At 44.4% G+C, this 19,828-nt stretch overlaps 1 protein-coding gene across 1 annotated transcript in view; it reads right to left on the reverse strand.

Annotated features, from left to right (window-relative positions):
• Positions 1–19,828, reverse strand: part of NECAB2 (N-terminal EF-hand calcium binding protein 2) — a 209,332-nt gene that overhangs the window by 42,311 nt on the left and 147,193 nt on the right. Inside the window, exon 6 of the mRNA XM_040409577.1 lies at positions 2,911–3,047. Coding sequence (XP_040265511.1) covers positions 2,911–3,047 — 137 coding nt within the window. The remainder of the gene's footprint in view (positions 1–2,910; positions 3,048–19,828) is intronic.

A 19,828-nucleotide genomic window follows, 5' to 3' on the forward strand; every position in this document is an offset into this window, starting at 1 on the left:
CTCCGAATCCAGCCTCAGGGAACGCTTAGATCGACAGGTGTCCGACTACATCGGGTTAACGGCCGATGTGGACGCTCTGAGGAGCGAGGAAGCCCTTGACTACTGGGTGTGCAGGCTTGACCTGTGGCCAGAGCCACAATTTGCCATGGAACTCTTGGCTTGCCCCTCGTCGAGTGTCCTGTCCGAAAGGACGTTCAGCGCAGCAGGGGGGATTGTGACCGATAGGCGCACTCGCCTAGCTCACGACAGTGTGGACTACCTCACATTTCTATACATTTTATTGAATTTCCTCATGCCAGCCCACACATATCCACCACCACCCAGAACAAATAATGGTCACTGTCTTATGTAAATACAGCGGCATAAAAGGCCTTTTCTGTCCGGTGAATGCCTAATGTTTGGGACCTCAGAGGAATTCAACACCTGTGACGACCACGTGTTATCGAATTTCAACTATTATCATATTTTTTTTCAAGAGGGGCGATTACGTTAGCCAAGTTTTTAATACAATTTTATATTTTTTGTTCTTTTAAACATATATATTTGACATGTATTTGTACTGGCCTGCAGTAAAATTGATATCCAATGACCGTTTAATACACCTCCAGCCACATAATCACTTGATGTTTTCTGTACATTGAATGAATAATTTTTGGGGACTGTACTCCACTGGCCTGCAGTAAAATTGATATTCAATGACCGTCTAATATACCTCCAGCCACATATTCACTTGATGTTTTCTGTCCGGTGAATGCCTAATGTTTAGGGCCTGTATTCCCGTGACCTAAAATAAACTTTTCTAGGCTCCAGCATGGCACATTTTTGGGAGTTTCCCTTTAAGATGCATAAAAAATGGCCCCTGATTAAAATACATATTTTTTGTGGGAATTTTTACCATTGATCCCCCTCTGGTATATCACTGTCCATGTTGTGGGACGATTTGTGCACTTCTTGTAAGTATTTGGTGGCTGCAATAATGACCTGAAGGTTTTTCAGGTTCGCCTACCATTAAAGTGAATGGGGCCCGCCGCGAACTTGTTGTTCGCGAACATTTGATCGTGTTCGCGAATCGTCCCGGCAGATGTTCGTCCATTACTACCTGTCACCTACATGATACTGCAAACAGTTTATTAAAAGACAAAACAGTCCGTGTTTTAAGATGAGTTTGGTGGGTCTGTCCTTGTTAAAAACTGGGTCAGGGCCTGGTACCCCATCCATTTTCAGGGCTTGATGATTCAGCAGTGTTACAAATGTGGATTGCACACAAAAGGTGTCTGTATTTTGTGGTTCTATGGTTTTTGGACTGCTATACATACATGGTTGTGTGCATGAGGCCTAAGGCTAGGTTCACACCTGAGCGTTTTACAGCGCGTTCCTACACGCTGTAAAACGCTCAACAGGCAGAAACCAATGTTTCCCTATGGGCATGGTTCTCACCTGAGCGTTTTACAGCGCGTACGAACGCGCTGTAAAACGCCCTACGCTCCAAGAAATACAGGAGATTCTTTGGGGCATATTGTAGCTCGTATTGTGGCAGTTTTTCATTGGATGCCTCTGTGGTTAATCACACAAACGCGCATACTACGCGCGTTTCCAAAATACAAAAACGCCCCAAAATACGCCTCAAAAATGCCCGATAAAAACGCCTGTAAAAAGCGCTTATCGAATACGCTCAGGTGTGAACCCAGCCTTATTGTGTCTCTGCTAGATTATTTTATAATTTTTTACTCACCAAGATCATGACAATACATACACATACAGCTATGCTTTTTACACACACACACACACACACACACACACACACACACACACGCACACACACACGCACATCAGTAATAAAAACTCTGCTATTAATAGGAATTTTCATCTCCTTTACTACAGCGGGGAGACCTCCAGAGAACCGTGTCCTCTCCATGTGCTGATCATTCACCCTCCTCTCCTGCCTGCACTGATTGCACACTCAGGTGTCGGCCACAGAGAGACAGAAGTGGACAGATGCACAGCTCTCTCACTGATCCAGTAATGCGCTGTATGGGCGCTCTGCCCCATCATTTAAAAGGGGTTTTCTGGTTATAAGGAATTTTTAGCAAGTTGCTGCAGCCTGACTGCTGAAGCAGAAGATTCATACTTCCCTCCACTGTCTCCATCTTCAGGTCAGGCACTGCTTACATCTGGTGGCATGGTCTCAAGCACCGCTCCAGCCAATGACTGGCTTCAAAGGTGACCTGCTACTTGTGGCCACATCACGTCATTAGCTGGAGCTTTACATGTGACCATGCCTGTGCATCACTGGGAGGTAACAGTGCGGGGACAGGAATATAGAGACAGCATGGAGAACAGGAGCACCGTTTCACCAGGCAGGCTGCGGCACCTGCTTAAAAATCATTATAATGGGAAAACCCCTTTAAGGAAGCAATCACAGAGGTCTGGCACTGCTGGACCACCCTGACTGCGGACTATAAGACGCAAGCACTTTTTTGCAGGATTTTTATTGCTAAAAAGTGTGTCTTATAATCAAAAAAATACGACACTTGCTTGCAGTGTTTTAAAAAAATTCATTAAATGTAAAAAAATAAAATAAATACAGGGAATGTACAGAGGACTTGCAATTCCTTATAATTCTCAAAGTAGGGGGTAGCTAAGGGGTGCAGTAGAAGCAGTTACACTCAGGCACAAGTGCCTGAAAGGTTCCAAAGGCCCCTCTTCCATTTAGGATGACAATAGTCCTGATCTAGTCCCACAAGGCACTGGGGGTCATATCAAAATTCTAACCTAATTTTTGGCGTAGAAAAGCTATTTTCTACACCCTTGCCATTTTTCTAAAAAGTGGATGGGGTGCAGGCAGGAGTTGGCGGTCCGACAGTATATATATATCAGTATATTGGTTTAATACATTTCAAGGTAGCTCACCTGATCGGATTAGTCTGCTCATCTATGGCATCTACGGCACTCTCCACGGAGCTGAGAAGAGACTGGATCTGATTGGCCGACTCCTTCAGCAAAAACCGTGTTACAAACTGGTCAACGTTGGTGCCCTTCTCATACACCTGCGGAGATAAGTCAGCATTGTGAATATACTCACTCCTGATTAAAGGGGTTATCCCATGATTGATGTAAAAAATGACAACCAGACATCATCTAGCACATGGACATCTCTTTCTAACAAAGCTAGAACCAGCCCTGTACCTCACATGGATCCAGAGATCTCCTCATTCACTGCTCCAATTGTTCTGCTAGATTTATTTCAGGCTGGTAGCTTAGGGGCCCTGTCCTTTCTTAGAGGGTGTGCCCTGTCTGCTGCAGCTGGTGACAGTTGAAGGATGGAACTGAGCATGTGCTTCCATCTCAGTGAGCAGGACAGAGAAATTAGACAAAGAGCAAACAGCAGGTGGCGCTATACAGATAGAATTCAGTGAATAACTCAGTAGCTATAATACATTTTTAATTTCATGCAATTACAAAAGTATTCAGATCCAGGTGCTGGTTTGAAAACTGTGGGTTATTCATGGGACAACCCCTTTAACTACTGAATATACTGTTCATATGTCATTGTCCTGTCAACCCTTTCCTCAGGGTCACCAACAAGAACATGCCTACTGTGCCACTTTTACCAGCAGGAGATTCATTCCCAGTTCACAGACATGGACTATTTTATAGGCTGTTTTATGTTTAACCAACTAAATAAATGAGGTATGGAGTCGGCCATCTCTGTGACACTGATAACTCCATTAGCTTTTCCGTAAAGATGATCATTAAAAAGTCCAAACAGAAAACATCTGCATCTCTCTTCAGCACTTTGGTGAAGTCGTAGATCAATTCCACTGGAAAGTGTGTGTGAATTCAAGCAAACCATCTGTGGTCTGTCACAACAAATCCAACCCCAAGGAATAGCAGAATCTAATCCTTTACAAGTCGGGTTGACTTGTTAATGAATTCAGTTTTCCAGTCAAAGCCCAATGACTGGAGAACGACGACAGTCATGAATGAAAAAAAAGAGTCAGTGTCTACTATATGAGATGCATAGTATAATACTAGTGATTTATAATAGTAGTGATGAGCGAAGTATTCAAAAATTCTATTCCAAATTTTACTATAAAAAGTAAGTCTTTGTAAGTAGTGGGTGCAATGACAGGGAGGTGTTTGTGCCGCCCCCGTCATTGTGCCCCTCAGATGCTGTGATCAAGCCATCTGACAGCAATAATACAGTGTATAATATATATATTTTTTTTATAAAACCATACTTAGATCCATTTGATCGCAAACAGCCGTCCGCCACCATCTTGATTGAAGATCTAGCTCGAAATCTCGCGCGGCCCATGGTGACGCATGGGATTTTGTGCAAGATCTTCAATCAAGATTGAGGCGGCCAGCTCTTCAAACTCAAAGGCATGAGGCAAGTATGATTTATTTATTTTTTCCGCCATTCAGAGAAAATGTATTCGCTACCATTAAGCACAAGGAAATTCGGATAAGCGGCAAATCAAATTTTCCCTGAAATTCAGATCGAATTCCACCTGGTAATTACATGGGTAATAACATCTTTGATGTGGCACCTGAAATCATCGGGGGATTGCTGCTGACAATATGCAGAGTGAATGGTGGAGCAAAGGATCGTAATAATGATTGTTTATCTTCTCTTCACTTTGCATCGGGCCGATTGGCTAGCATATTGTTGATTGGTGCTCAATTACTGCCGAGCATCACTGTGTAAAAGGACCCTGAGGGCCCTATTAGACCGAACAAGCGTTCACAGGAGCAGTAATTGGCCGGTATAATTGTGCTGCCGATCAGCCGGTAAACAAGCAAATCCTCAATTGTTGGCGAGAGATTTAGAAAATGTGAATAAAAACAAAACAAGACAGAAAATAACAAAAAAAAAAAAAGGGAAAAAATATAGGTGACACATTCCCTTTAAGCAACACTATCACAGGCCTCAGGGATCACATCTGCTTGAACTGCTGTGATGTACCATTCAAGCAGATGTGACTACTGAGGCGACGTACCGTTCAAGCAGATGTGACCTCAGAGATCTGCGATTGGCTGCCTTCAAGTAGATGTGACCGTTGAGGCATATGATTGGCTGCAGCAGTCACAGGATCAAGCCAATTCGTGGTACTGCGAGGACCGGAAGCAGCCGGGAACAGGGCAGCAGTGCAGGTGGGACAGAGGACAGCTGAGGGTGTTTTTTTTCCTTACAGGCCACATGTGAGGACCATAGGAGTTGTTGGCTCCAGCAATTCTGCTGACAGATGCCCTTTAGGGTTCAGGTTGCTATACCAATAATAACCAGATGAGGGTACGATACGGCTACATGGATATTCTATATATGCAAATGTCATTTCCAACAGTAGCACAAAAAGCAGCGTGACACACAGAAAAAGAATCACATTAACTTCTCATTATTTTAGGTGCCCTCGTATCTTTCAAGAGATTAATTTAAGCTAGAAGTACATTAAAACATATATTTATAGAAGCCAGAGTTAATTTAACCAAGATAAAATAGTTACTAATGAGACTAAACAGAAAAGATTTATGACTCCCGGCAATCAACTATTTCAGTGACAACCTACAGGATGTCTGGCAATGCAAAGTGCAGTGATACCCACGGAGGACGGTGTCACACATGCAGTAATGTCACCGAAACTGTAGTAGAATGTGCACAATTCTGTAATTCTGGCACCCGAGGCAGAGAAAGGGTTACCGCAGCGGGAGAGAGAAATTTGCCGCTTCCAATTTATAATTAAGAAGTAAAAATTGCTGTGCTCGTTATCTGGATAAAACAAACCGGTCTCCTCGCTAATCATCTGTGTAAAACAAACACCCATCTGAACTCTGCTCACCACAGTCTGCTCGCCGCTAGCTGCCAAAACGAGATTCTTTTGTTCCTTTATTCTGTGTGACAATTTATTGCAGAGACAGGATATTTTTACTGACTTCATTCTGCCAATATAGAGCAGGCAAGTGGAAGGCTTTTATTCTCAAAGAATCAGGCGCATATAAAGGTTTCAGCAGCTCCAAAAAAGCCGACTGAACCAGATAAACTTTGGGTAACCTGTTTGATTTTTATGCCTTTTCTATTCAAAAAGACACAGTTTTCCGTAAACACTCCAATCGTTTGGCCAATATGACCACTTAGGCAGAGTTCACACTTCAGTTCCAAAACCAGGTATGGGTCAAAATAACAGAACAGGAAGAAGTCTTTCCATTACACCTAATCTCTGAGTAGGCTTTACTACTGGTTTTCACTGACGGAAATGACTGACCAAATAACTGAAATGTGAACTTGACCAAGTAAATATAATGTGTCCATCTTTTCCACTACAATTATTTTTATTGTGGTGCTTTTTCATTTTTTACAATAAAACAACAGTGTAAAGTGGAAGACATGGAACAGTCCCAATATAACTAATGACCATCAATTAGGATTTGGTACCTACTGGTAAACGTTGATTCATTGGACTAAAATTTTGAGAATCTTTAGGTGGTGAAACATGAGTGGATAACCTGGCCAAAAGACTCGGATATGACATTGGAAGAAGAAAGGAAAGAAAAATTAATGTAGAGAGGGAGGAGGATCTATTGCACCTTATTATATTGAAAGCATAGTTTTACTTTGTTGAGAAGGAATGCCACAGTCTATCCTTGGGGGTCTAGATTCTTAAGGTGACCATACAAATTCAATAGAAGTTGGTTGATTGTTGAACAGCAGTTGAACATACATCTGGTGAACGTTCATTTCACAGACATAGCCAGACACATTTTAGTCCATGTTGGCCGTTACAGTTGTTCAATCTGCCCTCACACATTCAATGAAACCAGGTGATATACAAAAGATCTTTCTGGGAAATTTCTTTGAAAGAAAGATCTTTTATTCATGCACCTCGTCTCTTCTAACAGCTTATCAGCAAGAATCCTGGGTGTTGGACCCCCGCAGATCTGATATTGATGACCTATCCTGACAATAGGTCATCAATATTTTTTCCCGGATAACCTCTAACTTTTGTGGGAATTTGTCTTGAGAAGAGGCATCTAAGGAGGACATGAATAACCTATATAAATATATAAACGGGCCGTACAAAAATATAGTCAAACGCTGTTCCATGCAAAATCCCCTCAAAAGACAAAGGGGCACTGCCTCTGTCTGGAGAAGAAAATGTTCAGTCTCCAGAAGCGTCAAGGCTTCTTTACCGTAAGAACTGTGAATCTGTGAAATAGTCTACCTCAGGACATGGTCACAGTAGGAACAGCAGATGGTGTTAAAAAAGGGCTTAGATGAATTCTTAGAACTAAATAATATTAATGAGTATGAAAATGTGTAGACCGATTCTCAATCCCCTTTCCAAAAACTCATATCCCTATCCATCCCTTGGTTGAACTTGATGGACTTGTGTCTTTTTTCAACTGTACTATGTAACTCACCCAATTCATTAATTGTGGTAGCGGCTCCAACTTTAAAGAAGTAGCCTCAATTAAGCATGGGCAGATAGTTAAAGGGTTTTTGTCATCAGAAATAAAGTTATGTAGCTGACTGATATTAGCGATGTGCTAATGTCAGCATTACATAACAGTATGCTTTATAACTCCCTGCCGCCATTTTCTTAAAATAAAGACTTTTAAAATATGCTAATGAGCCTCTAGGTGCTACTGGGGAGTTGCTTCAGCACCTAGAGGCTTGGTCTACTCACCCTTTTTGCACGCTCAGGTCCCGTTTATTGACTGTCGAGTTCTCCTCATCGTCACATAAATCCTGCGCCTGCGCCGTCCCGTTTAGTATTCGGCGCAGGCGCAGTGAGTGAAGGACGCGCTCCTGGTGCCGGCTTCCTCACTGCGCCTGTGCTGAAGGAAGGAAGACGGCACCAGGAGCGCGTCCTTCACTCACTGCGCCTGTTATAAAGCATACTGTTATGTACTGCCGACATTAGTACATCGCTAATGTTAGTCAGCTACATAACGTAATTTCTGATGACAGAAACCCTTTAAGACATTATAAAGTATAGGATTTAAAGGATTTATAAGGTGGATTTACAAATAATTATTGTTCCAGTGACCACTGAAATGATTAGTTTGAAGTTATGTTGGTAGTAGGGCAAGTTTAAAGGCATTTTTTCTCAAGATTACTTACATTTTCAGTTATGCACTGTACTATGTATAACCTATTGAAAGATTCATACTTATAAGATCCCTGTGGTTCCTGTCCTGCGCCCTGGCTCCCATAAGGCTATCTTCAGGTCCTAAGCTGAAGTTGTGGAGAGCAAGTATGAATCTTTCAATAAATCATACACACTATGGAGGTTAACTGAAAATTTAAGTAATACCAGAAAATCTCTGAGACTGACCAGAATCTGGAAAATTCTGAACAAGAGCATTAGGAGGACATTGTAATTTTTATGCCATAGATGTTGAGGTTACTGGAGCCAGAAGCTGATATGAACAGAAAAGGGAGATAAAAGGACATGAATGCAGTTTGCCACTTCAAATGGAAACCCTTAAATGCTTGGAGGATAGCCTACAATATCCATGCCAGATGAGAAACAGATAGGGAGATCCACATTTACCAATTCTAAAAATAGATAGGGCCAAGCCAGAGAACTGGAGACCGAAAAGAGAGTGCTGTGATTGTAAGCACGGGCAGGGCTCACTCTCCCTCTGTACCAGTCTTTCATTTATTTAGTCATCTTTATTGTACTTGTTTTTTTAATCTCATGTACTGAGAACCCTTTTCATAAGTACAGCATGCAGAATTAATAGAATAATAATAATAATTACAGTGGTGCTTGAAAGTTTGTGAACCCTTCAGAATTTTCTATATTTCTGCATAAATGTTACTTAAAACTACATCAGATTTTCACCCAAGTTCTAAAAGTAAATAAAAATAACCATATCAATTAAATAAGTCAAAAATATTAGACCTGGTCATTTATTTACTCAGGAAAATGATCGAATATCGTAGGTCTATGAGTGGCAAAAATATGTTAACCTTTAGGACTAGCAGATAACTTGAAGGTGAAATTAGAGTCAGGAATTTTTAGTCAATGGGATGACTATCATGAGTGGGCAACCTGTTTTATTGAAACAACAGGGGTCTATTGGTCTGATCTAGTGTTGAGCGAATTGAGCTTCGATCATAGATCCGAAGTTGATTCATTCAAACACTTCTTTTTAATGTTGCCCAGAGACCTGTCTTTGTACAGCTTTAAAATGTATTGCCTCCGTATAAATAGGCTTCAGCTGGGGTACCAGCCAGTATGAAACCCGATTTCGGATTGCTAATTCTAAAAGTTTTTAAAGAGGCAGAAAATAATACCGAGTTCATTCCCCAAAGTCTCGTGCAACTTAGGCTGAAACGAATTTTGCCTACACAGAGGCAATACATTTTAATGTTGTACGAAGACAGGTCTTAGGACAACAATAAAACAAAGTGTTTGAATGAATCGACTTCAGATCTATGATCCGAAGCTTGATTTGCTCAAGCCTAGTCTGATCTTCTCAAGGCATATTTGTTGAAGTTTATCATGGCACGAACAAAGGAGATTTCTGAGGCCCTCAGAAGAAGAATTGTTGATGCTCACCAGGTTCAAAAAGGTTAAAAAAAATCTCTAAAGAGTATTGACTGTAGCAATCCATAGTCAAACAGATTGTGTACCAATGGAGGAAATTTGAGACCAGTATTACTCTTCCCAGGAGTGGTTGACCAACAAAGACCATGCCAACAGCAAGGTCCGTAATAGTCTGCAAGGTCACAAAAGGAACTCAAAGTAACTTCTAGGCCAGTGTTTCCCAACCAGCGTGCCTCCAGCTGTTGCAAAACTACAACTCCCAGCATGCCCGGACAGCCTTTGGCTGTGCGGGCATGCTGGGAGGTGTAGTTTTGCAACAGCTGGAGGTACGCTGGTTGGGAAACACTGTTCTAGGCAACTAAAGGCCTTTCTTACATTAGCTAATGTTAATCAGTCCACCATCAGGACACGGAACAACAATGGTGTGCATGGCAGGATTTCAAGGAGAAATACACAGCTCTCCAAAAAGAACATTGCTGCCAGTCTGCTAAAGATCCCCAGGAATGCCAGAAGGCTACTGGAGCAATGATTTGGGGACGGATGAGACCGGTGGTGGAAGTGTCAATGTTTGGGCCTCTTCTGCTGTATCTGGGCCAGAATGGCTTGTAATCATTGATCGAACAATGAATTCTGAATTTCAACAGGACATTTTTAATGAAAATGTCGGCATATTTGTCCGTGAGCTGAAGCTCAAGAGAATGTGGGTCATGTAGTAAGATAACGACCCTAAGCACACAAGTTGTTCTACCAAATAATTAGTAAACAAGAATAAAGTTTTGAACTAGCCATGACCTTAATTCAGTAGAAATGATGTGGAAGGACTTGAATCGAGCTGTTCATGGGAGATAACCCACTAACACAAGGATAAGCAACCTTCTGCACTCGAGCAAAGAAACACGTTTTTCTATTTTTTACAATGGAAACCTACACTCACCTAAAGAATTATTATGAACACCATACTAATACGGTGTTGGACCCCCTTTTGCCTTCAAAACTGCCTTAATTCTACGTGGCATTGATTCAACAAGGTGCTGATAGCATTCTTTAGAAATGTTGGCCCATATTGATAGGATAGCATCTTGCAGTTGATGGAGATTTGAGGGATGCACATCCAGGGCACGAAGCTCCCGTTCCACCACATCCCAAAGATGCTCTATTGGGTTGAGATCTGGTGACTGTGGGGGCCATTTTAGTACAGTGAACTCATTGTCATGTTCAAGAAACCAATTTGAAATGATTCGAGCTTTGTGACATGGTGCATTATCCTGCTGGAAGTAGCCATCAGAGGATGGATACATGTTCTCATTCTGTTTACGCCAAATTCGGACTCTACCATTTGAATGTCTCAACAGAAATCGAGACTCATCAGACCAGGCAACATTTTTCCAGTCTTCAACAGTCCACTTTTGGTGAGCTTGTGCAAATTGTAGCCTCTTTTTCCTATTTGTAGTGGAGATGAGTGGTACCCGGTGGGGTCTTCTGCTGTTGTAGCCCATCCGCCTCAAGGTTGTGCGTGTTGTGGCTTCACAAATGCTTTGCTGCATACCTCGGTTGTAACGAGTGGTTATTTCAGTCAACGTTGCTCTTCTATCAGCTTGAATCAGTCGGCCCATTCTCCTCTGACCTCTAGCATCCACAAGGCATTTTTGCCCACAGGACTGCCGCATACTGGATGTTGTTCTCTTTTCACACCATTCTTTGTAAACCCTAGAAATGGTTGTGCGTGAAAATCCCAGTAACTGAGCAGATTGTGAAATACTCAGACCGGCCCGTCTGGCACCAACAACCATGCCACGCTCAAAATTGCTTAAATCACCTTTCTTTCCCATTCTGACATTCAGTTTGGAGTTCAGGAGATTGTCTTGACCAGGACCACACCCCTAAATGCATTGAAGCAACTGCCATGTGATTGGTTGACTAGATAATTGCATTAATGAGAAATAGAACAGGTGTTCCTAATAATTCTTTAGGTGAGTGTATGGTGACAGATAAGAGTCTAAAATTCCCCCCACAAAAATAGCAGGCTGTCACATGGTTGTCAGGACAATACGATTCATGTTGTAGTCACATTCATCAAAATCATAACTACAGTGTTCCATCAATAGCAAGAACAGCCGAGATGTCCAGAGGGATAAGCGGCACAAATATGGTGACTAAAGCTTGTTGAATGGCTGCAGCACAGCCAATCACCAAACTTTTAGGCTGTGGGCACTTGGAAACCATCTCAGTTTTAATCTGTATGTTAATTCTGTTGGTGACCTATAGCCATTTTTTGGGTGTAAAACATGTCCATTTGCATCTGGGACACTGAAATACAATAGTTAGTCTGGCTGTTAATTTTGTGGGTGACATAAGCTCCAAGTCATGCAGCAGTCATTTATGCTTTTTGATGACTCTGCCGTTGGGGGGTTCAGTGCGCCATCCACCTAGCCCTGCCCCAGAAGTGGAAGAGATTGAGTGCACTGATGCCCAACCACTCATGTTTGAGGATGAGGATGTGAGAGCACCGCTACAGCATGTCTCTGATGACAAAACACAGGTGTCAAGTGCTGGGGCTTTCTGCAGTGTGTAGACCAGCCAGGAGGGCAGGGGTGAGGAGTGGGTGGAAAATGATGTGGAGGATGATGAGGTCCTAGACCCCATATGGAATCAAGGTCATCAGAGTGACGTGTGCAGTTTGAAGGAAGAGTTGGTGGTCACGCAGCGCCAGCCGCACAGCAAAAGAAGGATCAGGGTGCAAAACTACAGAGGCCGGTCCCTAAGTAGTGCGCCTGCTACTGCCCACCGCGCCAAGGGACTAAGCACACCAAAGCCAGCTCAAAGGAGTCCCCTGACGTGGCAGTTCTGCAGGCAATGTGCGGACGACAAGACACGGATGGCTTGCACACTATGCAGTCAGAGCCTGAAGCGAGACGTAAATGTTTCAAACCTGAGCACCACCTGCATGACCAGGCATCTAAATGCAAAGCACGAGTACACACCTGAAAAACCACAAAAGATCTGAGGCTTCTCCTGCTTCCTCTTCTGCTGCAGTCTTGGCCTCTTTCTCCCCCTCTGGGGCAATAGGGCCACCTGGCTCCAAGCAAAGAGAGGGTGTGACAGCACCACCACCACCACCAGCAGTGTCACGAGCATCTCCACACCATCCCATGGAAGCGTTCATCTGTTCATCCCCCAAACACTGGAGAGAAAGAGGAAGTACCCACCTACCCTCCCGCAATCCCTGGCCCTGAATGCCAGCATTTCCAAATTCCTGGTCTTTGAAATGCTGCCATTCCGTCTGATAGAAAAATACACTTTTAAAAACCTTATGGCGGTGACTGACCCACAGTACGTGTCTCCCAGCCGCCACTACATTTCCAGGCTGGCCATCCCTGCCCTGCACAAACAAGTAGCGGACAAAATCTGGTGTGCGCTGTGCAACGCCATTAGTGGCAACGTCCACATAACCAGCGATACGTGGACCAGTAAGCACGGGCAGGGACGTTATATCTCCCTAACTTCCCACTGAGTAAATGTAGTGGTGGTTGGGCCTGAGGCTGAAAGCGGTTCGGCGCACGTCCTACCGCCACCAAGGATTGCTGGACGTTTCTCGGTGCCTCCTGTTGCCTCCTCCTCCGCTTCCTCATCATGTCCGCGCAACACCTGCACCCCCAACTTCAGCACAGCCAGGGGAAAAGGACTCCTCTGTTTGGGGTAAAGACCCCACACCGCACAGGAGCTGTGGGCGGGCATGGAAGAACAGACCGATGAGTGGCTGGTGCCACTCAGCCTCAAATCCAGCCTGGTAGTGTGTGATCACGGGCAAAATCTCATAGCAGCTCTGATTTGACACACATCTCTTGCCTGGCATATGTGTTGAACTTGGTGGTGCACAAATTCCTGAAGAATAACATCGATATGTCAGAGCTGCTGCAAAAAGTGGGGGCCGTCTGTGCGCGCTTTCGGCCCCTAGGACGGAACTCAATACTGGAAAAGTTTAACGCAAGTGTGAAAGTACCCCGAGTTTCTCGCTCTTAGCGGGTGTGGGAGGATGGCAAGCATACCAGATTTACTACAACTTACGCCAGAAACTGCATCTGCCTCTTAAAGGGGTTGTGTCACAAAACATATTCTACATTTTTCAAACCAGCACCTGGATCTGAATACTTTTGTAATTGCATGTAGTTAAAAATTTAGCATAGTCACTGAGTTATTCACTAAAATGTATGTGTATAGCGCCACCTGCTGTTTGACTTTTTTTCTCTTTTCTTTGTCCTGTTAACTGAAGGCTGCACATGCTCAGTTTCATCCTTTAGCCATGCTGTTTGTTATTTTTCTAATTTTTTTTGTTCGTCACATTGAGCTGGTCGAATGCGCTCAGTTTAAATCTTTAACTGCCACCAGCCGTATGTTCTGTTAGAAGCTGTGGAAGAGAGGGAGAGAGCTGCAGCAGAAAGGACACACTCCCTGATATCGAGGCTGAAGAGAATCTAGCAGAACAATTGGAGCAATGACTGTGGAGATCTCTAGATCCATGTGAGGTACAGGGCAGGTTCTAGCTTTGTTAGAAAGAGATTGTCATGTACTATATGATGTCCGATTTTCATATTTTACATCAGTCATGGTATAACCCCTTTAATAAGCTAGGTGCATCTTACTGTCACTACCAGAGCTTTGAGACGTTCTCACAGCTCTGTTTCTCCACCCCTGTGATGATGTCACTACTAGAGCTTGGAGGAGTTCTCACTGCTCTGTTTCTCCGCCCCTGGGATGAGGTCTTTACTTTCTGTCTCCTTTCTCCCAGCTGTTCCTCCTATGTTTGATTTCTCTGCCTTTAAATCACCCCTCCTCCTTTGTAGGGTGTGGATTATATTTCTCATTTGAGTTGTAGCTCTTGCTTGAGTATCTTCACTTGTATGCTATCATTTCACTGGACCTGTGTTCTGCTGCAGCAAGTACTCCGGATATTGCCAGCTGTCTTTGGATCCGTCTTCACTGCTGCTGCAGCTCCTTCAGCTAAGTGTGCAGACATTGTAGTGTATCTGTTTGTTTTCTGACTGGATCCGAGGCGACCACGGTTCCCTCCATATACTGAGCAGGGCACCGGTGGCCGTGCCCCTTCCACTATTGTAGGGGTTATAGTGGTCATCTGTCTTAGGTACGCGAGCATGCCTCGTTCCACCATTTGGATCCGGGCATGTGCTTAGCAGCATAGGGAGAGCTTTGAGGGTCTGACAGGGGTCACCCTTTATCCTCCCTAGTTTGGGTCCGGTCAGTAGCTCTATTTACTGTGTATGCTCTTGTTGCTCACATACAGCCGTAACACTTACTCCAGTGCACAGGGGTTTAGGGCTGCTGTAAGGGAGCGTTAGTCTTTATGTCTCCCACAAACGCTCTAATGTAGCAGACCAGAAAGTGGAATACGTACCTGAATAAGGAAAATGATATGGGGGCACCAGGGATTACTGTAGTAGGCATGGGGTCTCCTATGTATGCCTGTGGAGTTCTGCAAACTAGACCACAGAAACTGTGTCCTTTATGCTAATGTGTTCCAAAATGTAATCTTGAGGGTGCTCCCATGTCAATGGATATGCAGTTTCAAATTTCCCATGATTTGGCATTAGATGCTGGCACTTCTGCTAAATACGTATAAAATAAATGCTACTAATAATAAAACACATATTATTACTTATTTACTATGACCGCAGTGACACAGTGTATTAAATTTGTGGACACGAATAATGAAGTAGAAGTAAAATTCTACCTAATGAAAGCAATGCTGTAATCTTTCTGCATAATGTGAGTTATTCAACGAAATCCCAGCAAATTAGTAAAATGACATTGAATGTTTTCTGCTTTATTAGTTCTGTCAACTCTATTAGAAGAAACGACAATAATCGTGATCGCTTCTGAAAACCACAATGCTTTGCTTATCCTCAGTACTAGGCACATCGAACAGCCAGAAGATTGGGACCACTGACAGGTGGTCATGTGTGTGGGGAGTGAAAGGCTGGCCACCTCACCTGATCCCAAAGACGAGCTACTGTAGCTCCAACTGCTAAAAAACATTACTGTTGGCAATGACCGAAACGTGTCAGAACCCCCAGAGCATCATCCACAATGGATTTGAAATGAAACGAACAAGATGTGCTTTAACTGCAGACTGTTAGCTGTAATTTGAGGGTATTTACATCCAAATCAAGTGAACGGTGTAGGAATTACAACAGTTTGCATATGTGCCTCCCACTTTCTAAGGGACCAAAAGTAATGGGACAAAATAATAATCATAAATCGAACTTTCACTTTTTAATACTTGGTTGCAAATCCTTTGCAGTCAATTACAGCCTGAAGTCTGGAAAGCATAGACATCACCAGACGCTGGGTTTCATCCCTGGTGATGCTTTGCCAGGCCTCTACTGCAACTGTCTTCAGTTCCTGTTTGTTCTTGGGGCATTTTCCCTTCAGTTTTGTCTTCAGCAAGTGAAATGCATGCTCAATCGGATTCAGGTCAGGTGATTGACTTGGCCATTGCATTACATTCCACTTCTTTCCCTTAAAAAAAATCTTTGGTTGCTTTTGCAGTATGCTTTGGGTCATTGTCCATCTGCACTGTGAAGCGCCGTCCAGTGAGTTCTGAAGCATTTGGATGAATATGAGCAGATAATATTGCCCGAAACACTTCAGAATTCATCCTGCTGCTTTTGTCAGCAGTCACATCATCAATAAATACAAGAGAACCAGTTCCATTGGCAGCCATACATGCCCACGCCATGACACTACCACCACCATGCTTCACTGATGAGGTGGTATTCTTAGGATCATGAGCAGTTCCTTTCCTTCTACATACTCTTCTCTTCCCATCACTCTGGTACAATTTGATATTGGTCTCATCTGTCCATAGGATGTTGTTCCAGAACTGTGAAGGCTTTTTTAGATGTCGTTTGGCAAACTCTAATCTGGCCTTCCTGCTTTTGAGGCTCACTAATGGTTTACATCTTGTGGTGAACCCTCTGTATTCACTCTGGTGAAGTCTTCTCTTGATTGTTGACATTGACACAAATGCAGCTACCTCATGGAGAGTGTTCTTGATCTGGCCAACTGTTGTGAAGGGTGTTTTCTTCACCAGGGAAAGAATTCTTCGGTCATCCACCACAGTTGTTTTGGCCACGCCTAATGTTTTTGCTATCTCTCTGATGGGTTTGTTTTTTGTTTTTTCAGCCTAATGATGGCTTGCTTCACTGATAGTGACAGCTCTTTGGATCTCATCTTGAGAGTTGACTGCAACAGATTCCAAATGCAAAAAGCACACTTGAAATGAACTCTGGACCTTTTATCTGCTCATTGTAGTTGGGATAATGAGGGAATAACACACACCTGGCCATGGAACAGCTGAGAAGCCAATTGTCCCATTACTTTTGGTCCCTTAACAAGTGGAAGGCACATATGCAAACTGTTGTAATACCTACACCGTTCACCTGATTTGGATGTAAATACCCTCAAATTAAAGCTGACAGTCTGCAGTTAAAGCACATCTTGTTCGTTTAATTTCAAATCCATTGTGGCGGTGTATAGAGCCCAAAATTTTAGAATTGTGTCGGTGTCCCAATATTTATGGACCTGACTGTATATGAAACAGGAAAAGGAACATTCATTGGGAGTAGAAATGGTGTGGCAGGCGCAGCACTATGAAGTGCCTTTTGCGCTGTGGCATTAGAAGAATTTCGATATCTCTGACTTTTAGTCTAACCAGACTGTCTATTACTCTGTAATTCCTCTAGCGCCGTTCTATAGAACCAGTAGGTTTAAAGACAGGGCCGGACTGGCCTACCGGGATACCGGGAAATTTCGCGGTAGGCAGCGGGCCCTCCCCCGCACCGGGTGACCGTGACACCAGTCTGATGGGGTGACGAGAGCCTCAGGCGGCTGCCGCACTGCCCGGGCTGGCGCGTCCATGAGGGTGCACCGCCCGGGTGCAGCATGAAGAGAGGGACTGACAGGAGGGAAGCGCCTCTAGTGTAGCGTGGCCGAGCTCTGTCCGGTCCGCGGTACAGGAGCTTTTGTTTCCTGTAACCGGCCAGACTGACAGGAAGTGCTCACTTAGTGTGCTCCTGTACCGCGGACTGAACAGAGCTCGGCCACGCTACACTAGAGGTGGGGGGAGAAGAGAGTGACAAAGGAGGGGGGGAATGAGAGTGATGAGGGAGGGGGAGAATGAGAGTGACAAGAGAGGGGTAGAATGAGAGTGACAAGAGAGGGGGAGAATGAGAGTGACAAGAGAGGGGGAGAATGAGAGTGACAAGAGAGGGGGAGAATGAGAGTGACAAGAGAGGGGGAGAATGAGAGTGACAAGAGAGGGGGAGAATGAGAGTGACAAGAGAGGGGGAGAATGAGAGTGACAAGGGAGGGGGAGAATAACAGTGACAAGGGAGGGGGAGAATGAGAGTGACAAGGGAGGGAGGGGGGGAATGAGAGTGACAAGAAAGGGGAGAGAGTAACGGGGGGGGGGGAAGAGAGTGACAAGGGAGGGGGGATGAGAGTGACAAGGGAGGGGGGATGAGAGTGACAAGGGAGGGGGGATGAGAGTGACAAGGGAGGGGGGATGAGAGTGACAAGGGAGGGTGGATGAGAGTGACAAGGGAGGGGGGATGAGAGTGACAAGGGAGGGGGGATGAGAGTCACAAGGGAGGGGGGATGAGAGTGACAAGGGAGGGGGGGGATGAGAGTGACAAGGGAGGGGGGATGAGAGTGACAAGGGAGGGGGGGTGAGAGTGACAAGGGAGGGGGGGATGAGAGTGACAAGGGAGGGGGGGATGAGAGTGACAAGGGAGGGAGGGGGGGTGTCATGCCCTGCTCAGATTATGTGCGGAGGTCTGCCAGGTTAGCAGCACATGTGTAGTTCTTTGTTTTTGTTTTGGAGTTGAGCTGTATCCGCCTCCCTTCAGGTGATCTGGGTGGGGTCGTTTGTAGAAGTTCAAATCACGCCTCTTCCCAGTGTTTCGTGCGGGTTATAGCTTCAATCTTGTTCTGTGGAAGGAAGGATTTGCCATTTCTGCTCTGTGACAAGATGAGTTGGTTTTGGATTTCTTTTGTGTGTTCTGTCTAGGCTGTTAGGGAGACGCCTGCCTCCTCCAGGTCCTGAGGAAGCAGGCTGTCTCTTTTCCCCTGTCACCATCTTAGGGATTTTAGGGTATCTTCAGCCTTAGGCACGGGGGCACGTTTATTCCCTTCAGGGTCTGAACGTGGGCACAGTAGTCTAGGGAGAGCTAGTAGGGATTTGTAAGGAGGTGACCTTTTATCCCCAGCTTCTGGCCTAGACACTTGTTTGTGGTTTTCTGTGGTATCTTGTATCCTGTCCAGCGTGACAGGGGGAGAAGAGAGTGACAAGGGGGGGGGGGGGGGATTGACATCCATCACAATGCACCCCTTGCACACATACACAGAAACACACAATGCATCTCTTACACACACTCAATGCACTACAACGTACCCCTTACAGACACACACACTGCATCCCTTACATACACAGAAACACACCTTGCAGCCCTTACACATACAAACACAGATTTACATAATGCATTCCGTACACACATTCAGACACACACAGTAAATACCTTATACACAAGCACAAACTTCTTTCTATCCCTTACACGAAAACACACTGCAATCCACTACACACACACACACACACTGCATCATCTACACAAACTGGTATCCCTATACACTACATTCCATAAGCACACACATTAGATTATCTTGTGAGGGGCCACAAGATGGGCATTAGTACTGTGAGGGGCCACAATGTGGGCATTAGTACAGTGTGGTAGCACTTAGTGGACATGTCCTAGATTTCCCTGCTATACATTGGCATGGCTCAGTTTTACAGGACCAGCACAGTGCCCCCCTGCTGGTGATTTCACTGGGGCAGTCACCATCTCTTCCTTTTGTGATTGTTCTTTTTTTCTCTGTCACCACAGGGACCTTGTTCTGGATCCAGTGGACCATAACGCCAACGACACCCTGGATGAGGTAGGACCAGATTTTATTAGGACTGGGTGAGTGTAGCCATGCATTGGGCTTAGGGCTCTTTAACACGAGCGGATGCCATGCGGGTAAACAAGAAAATGACGTTGTGCTGGACTGCTGGTATAATTACACAATGCTATGGGGCTGGTATGTAATTTTTTTCCAGCGCTGGTTTTCATACCCAGTCCGGCCCTGTTTAAAGAGCACACGAAATGCTTGAAATAACTTCTTTATTAACTTCAACTTCAACTCTATTAACTTCATAT

The sequence above is a fragment of the Bufo bufo genome, chromosome 10 (genome assembly GCF_905171765.1).
Source record: "Bufo bufo chromosome 10, aBufBuf1.1, whole genome shotgun sequence".
Classification (NCBI taxonomy): Eukaryota; Metazoa; Chordata; class Amphibia; order Anura; family Bufonidae; genus Bufo; species Bufo bufo.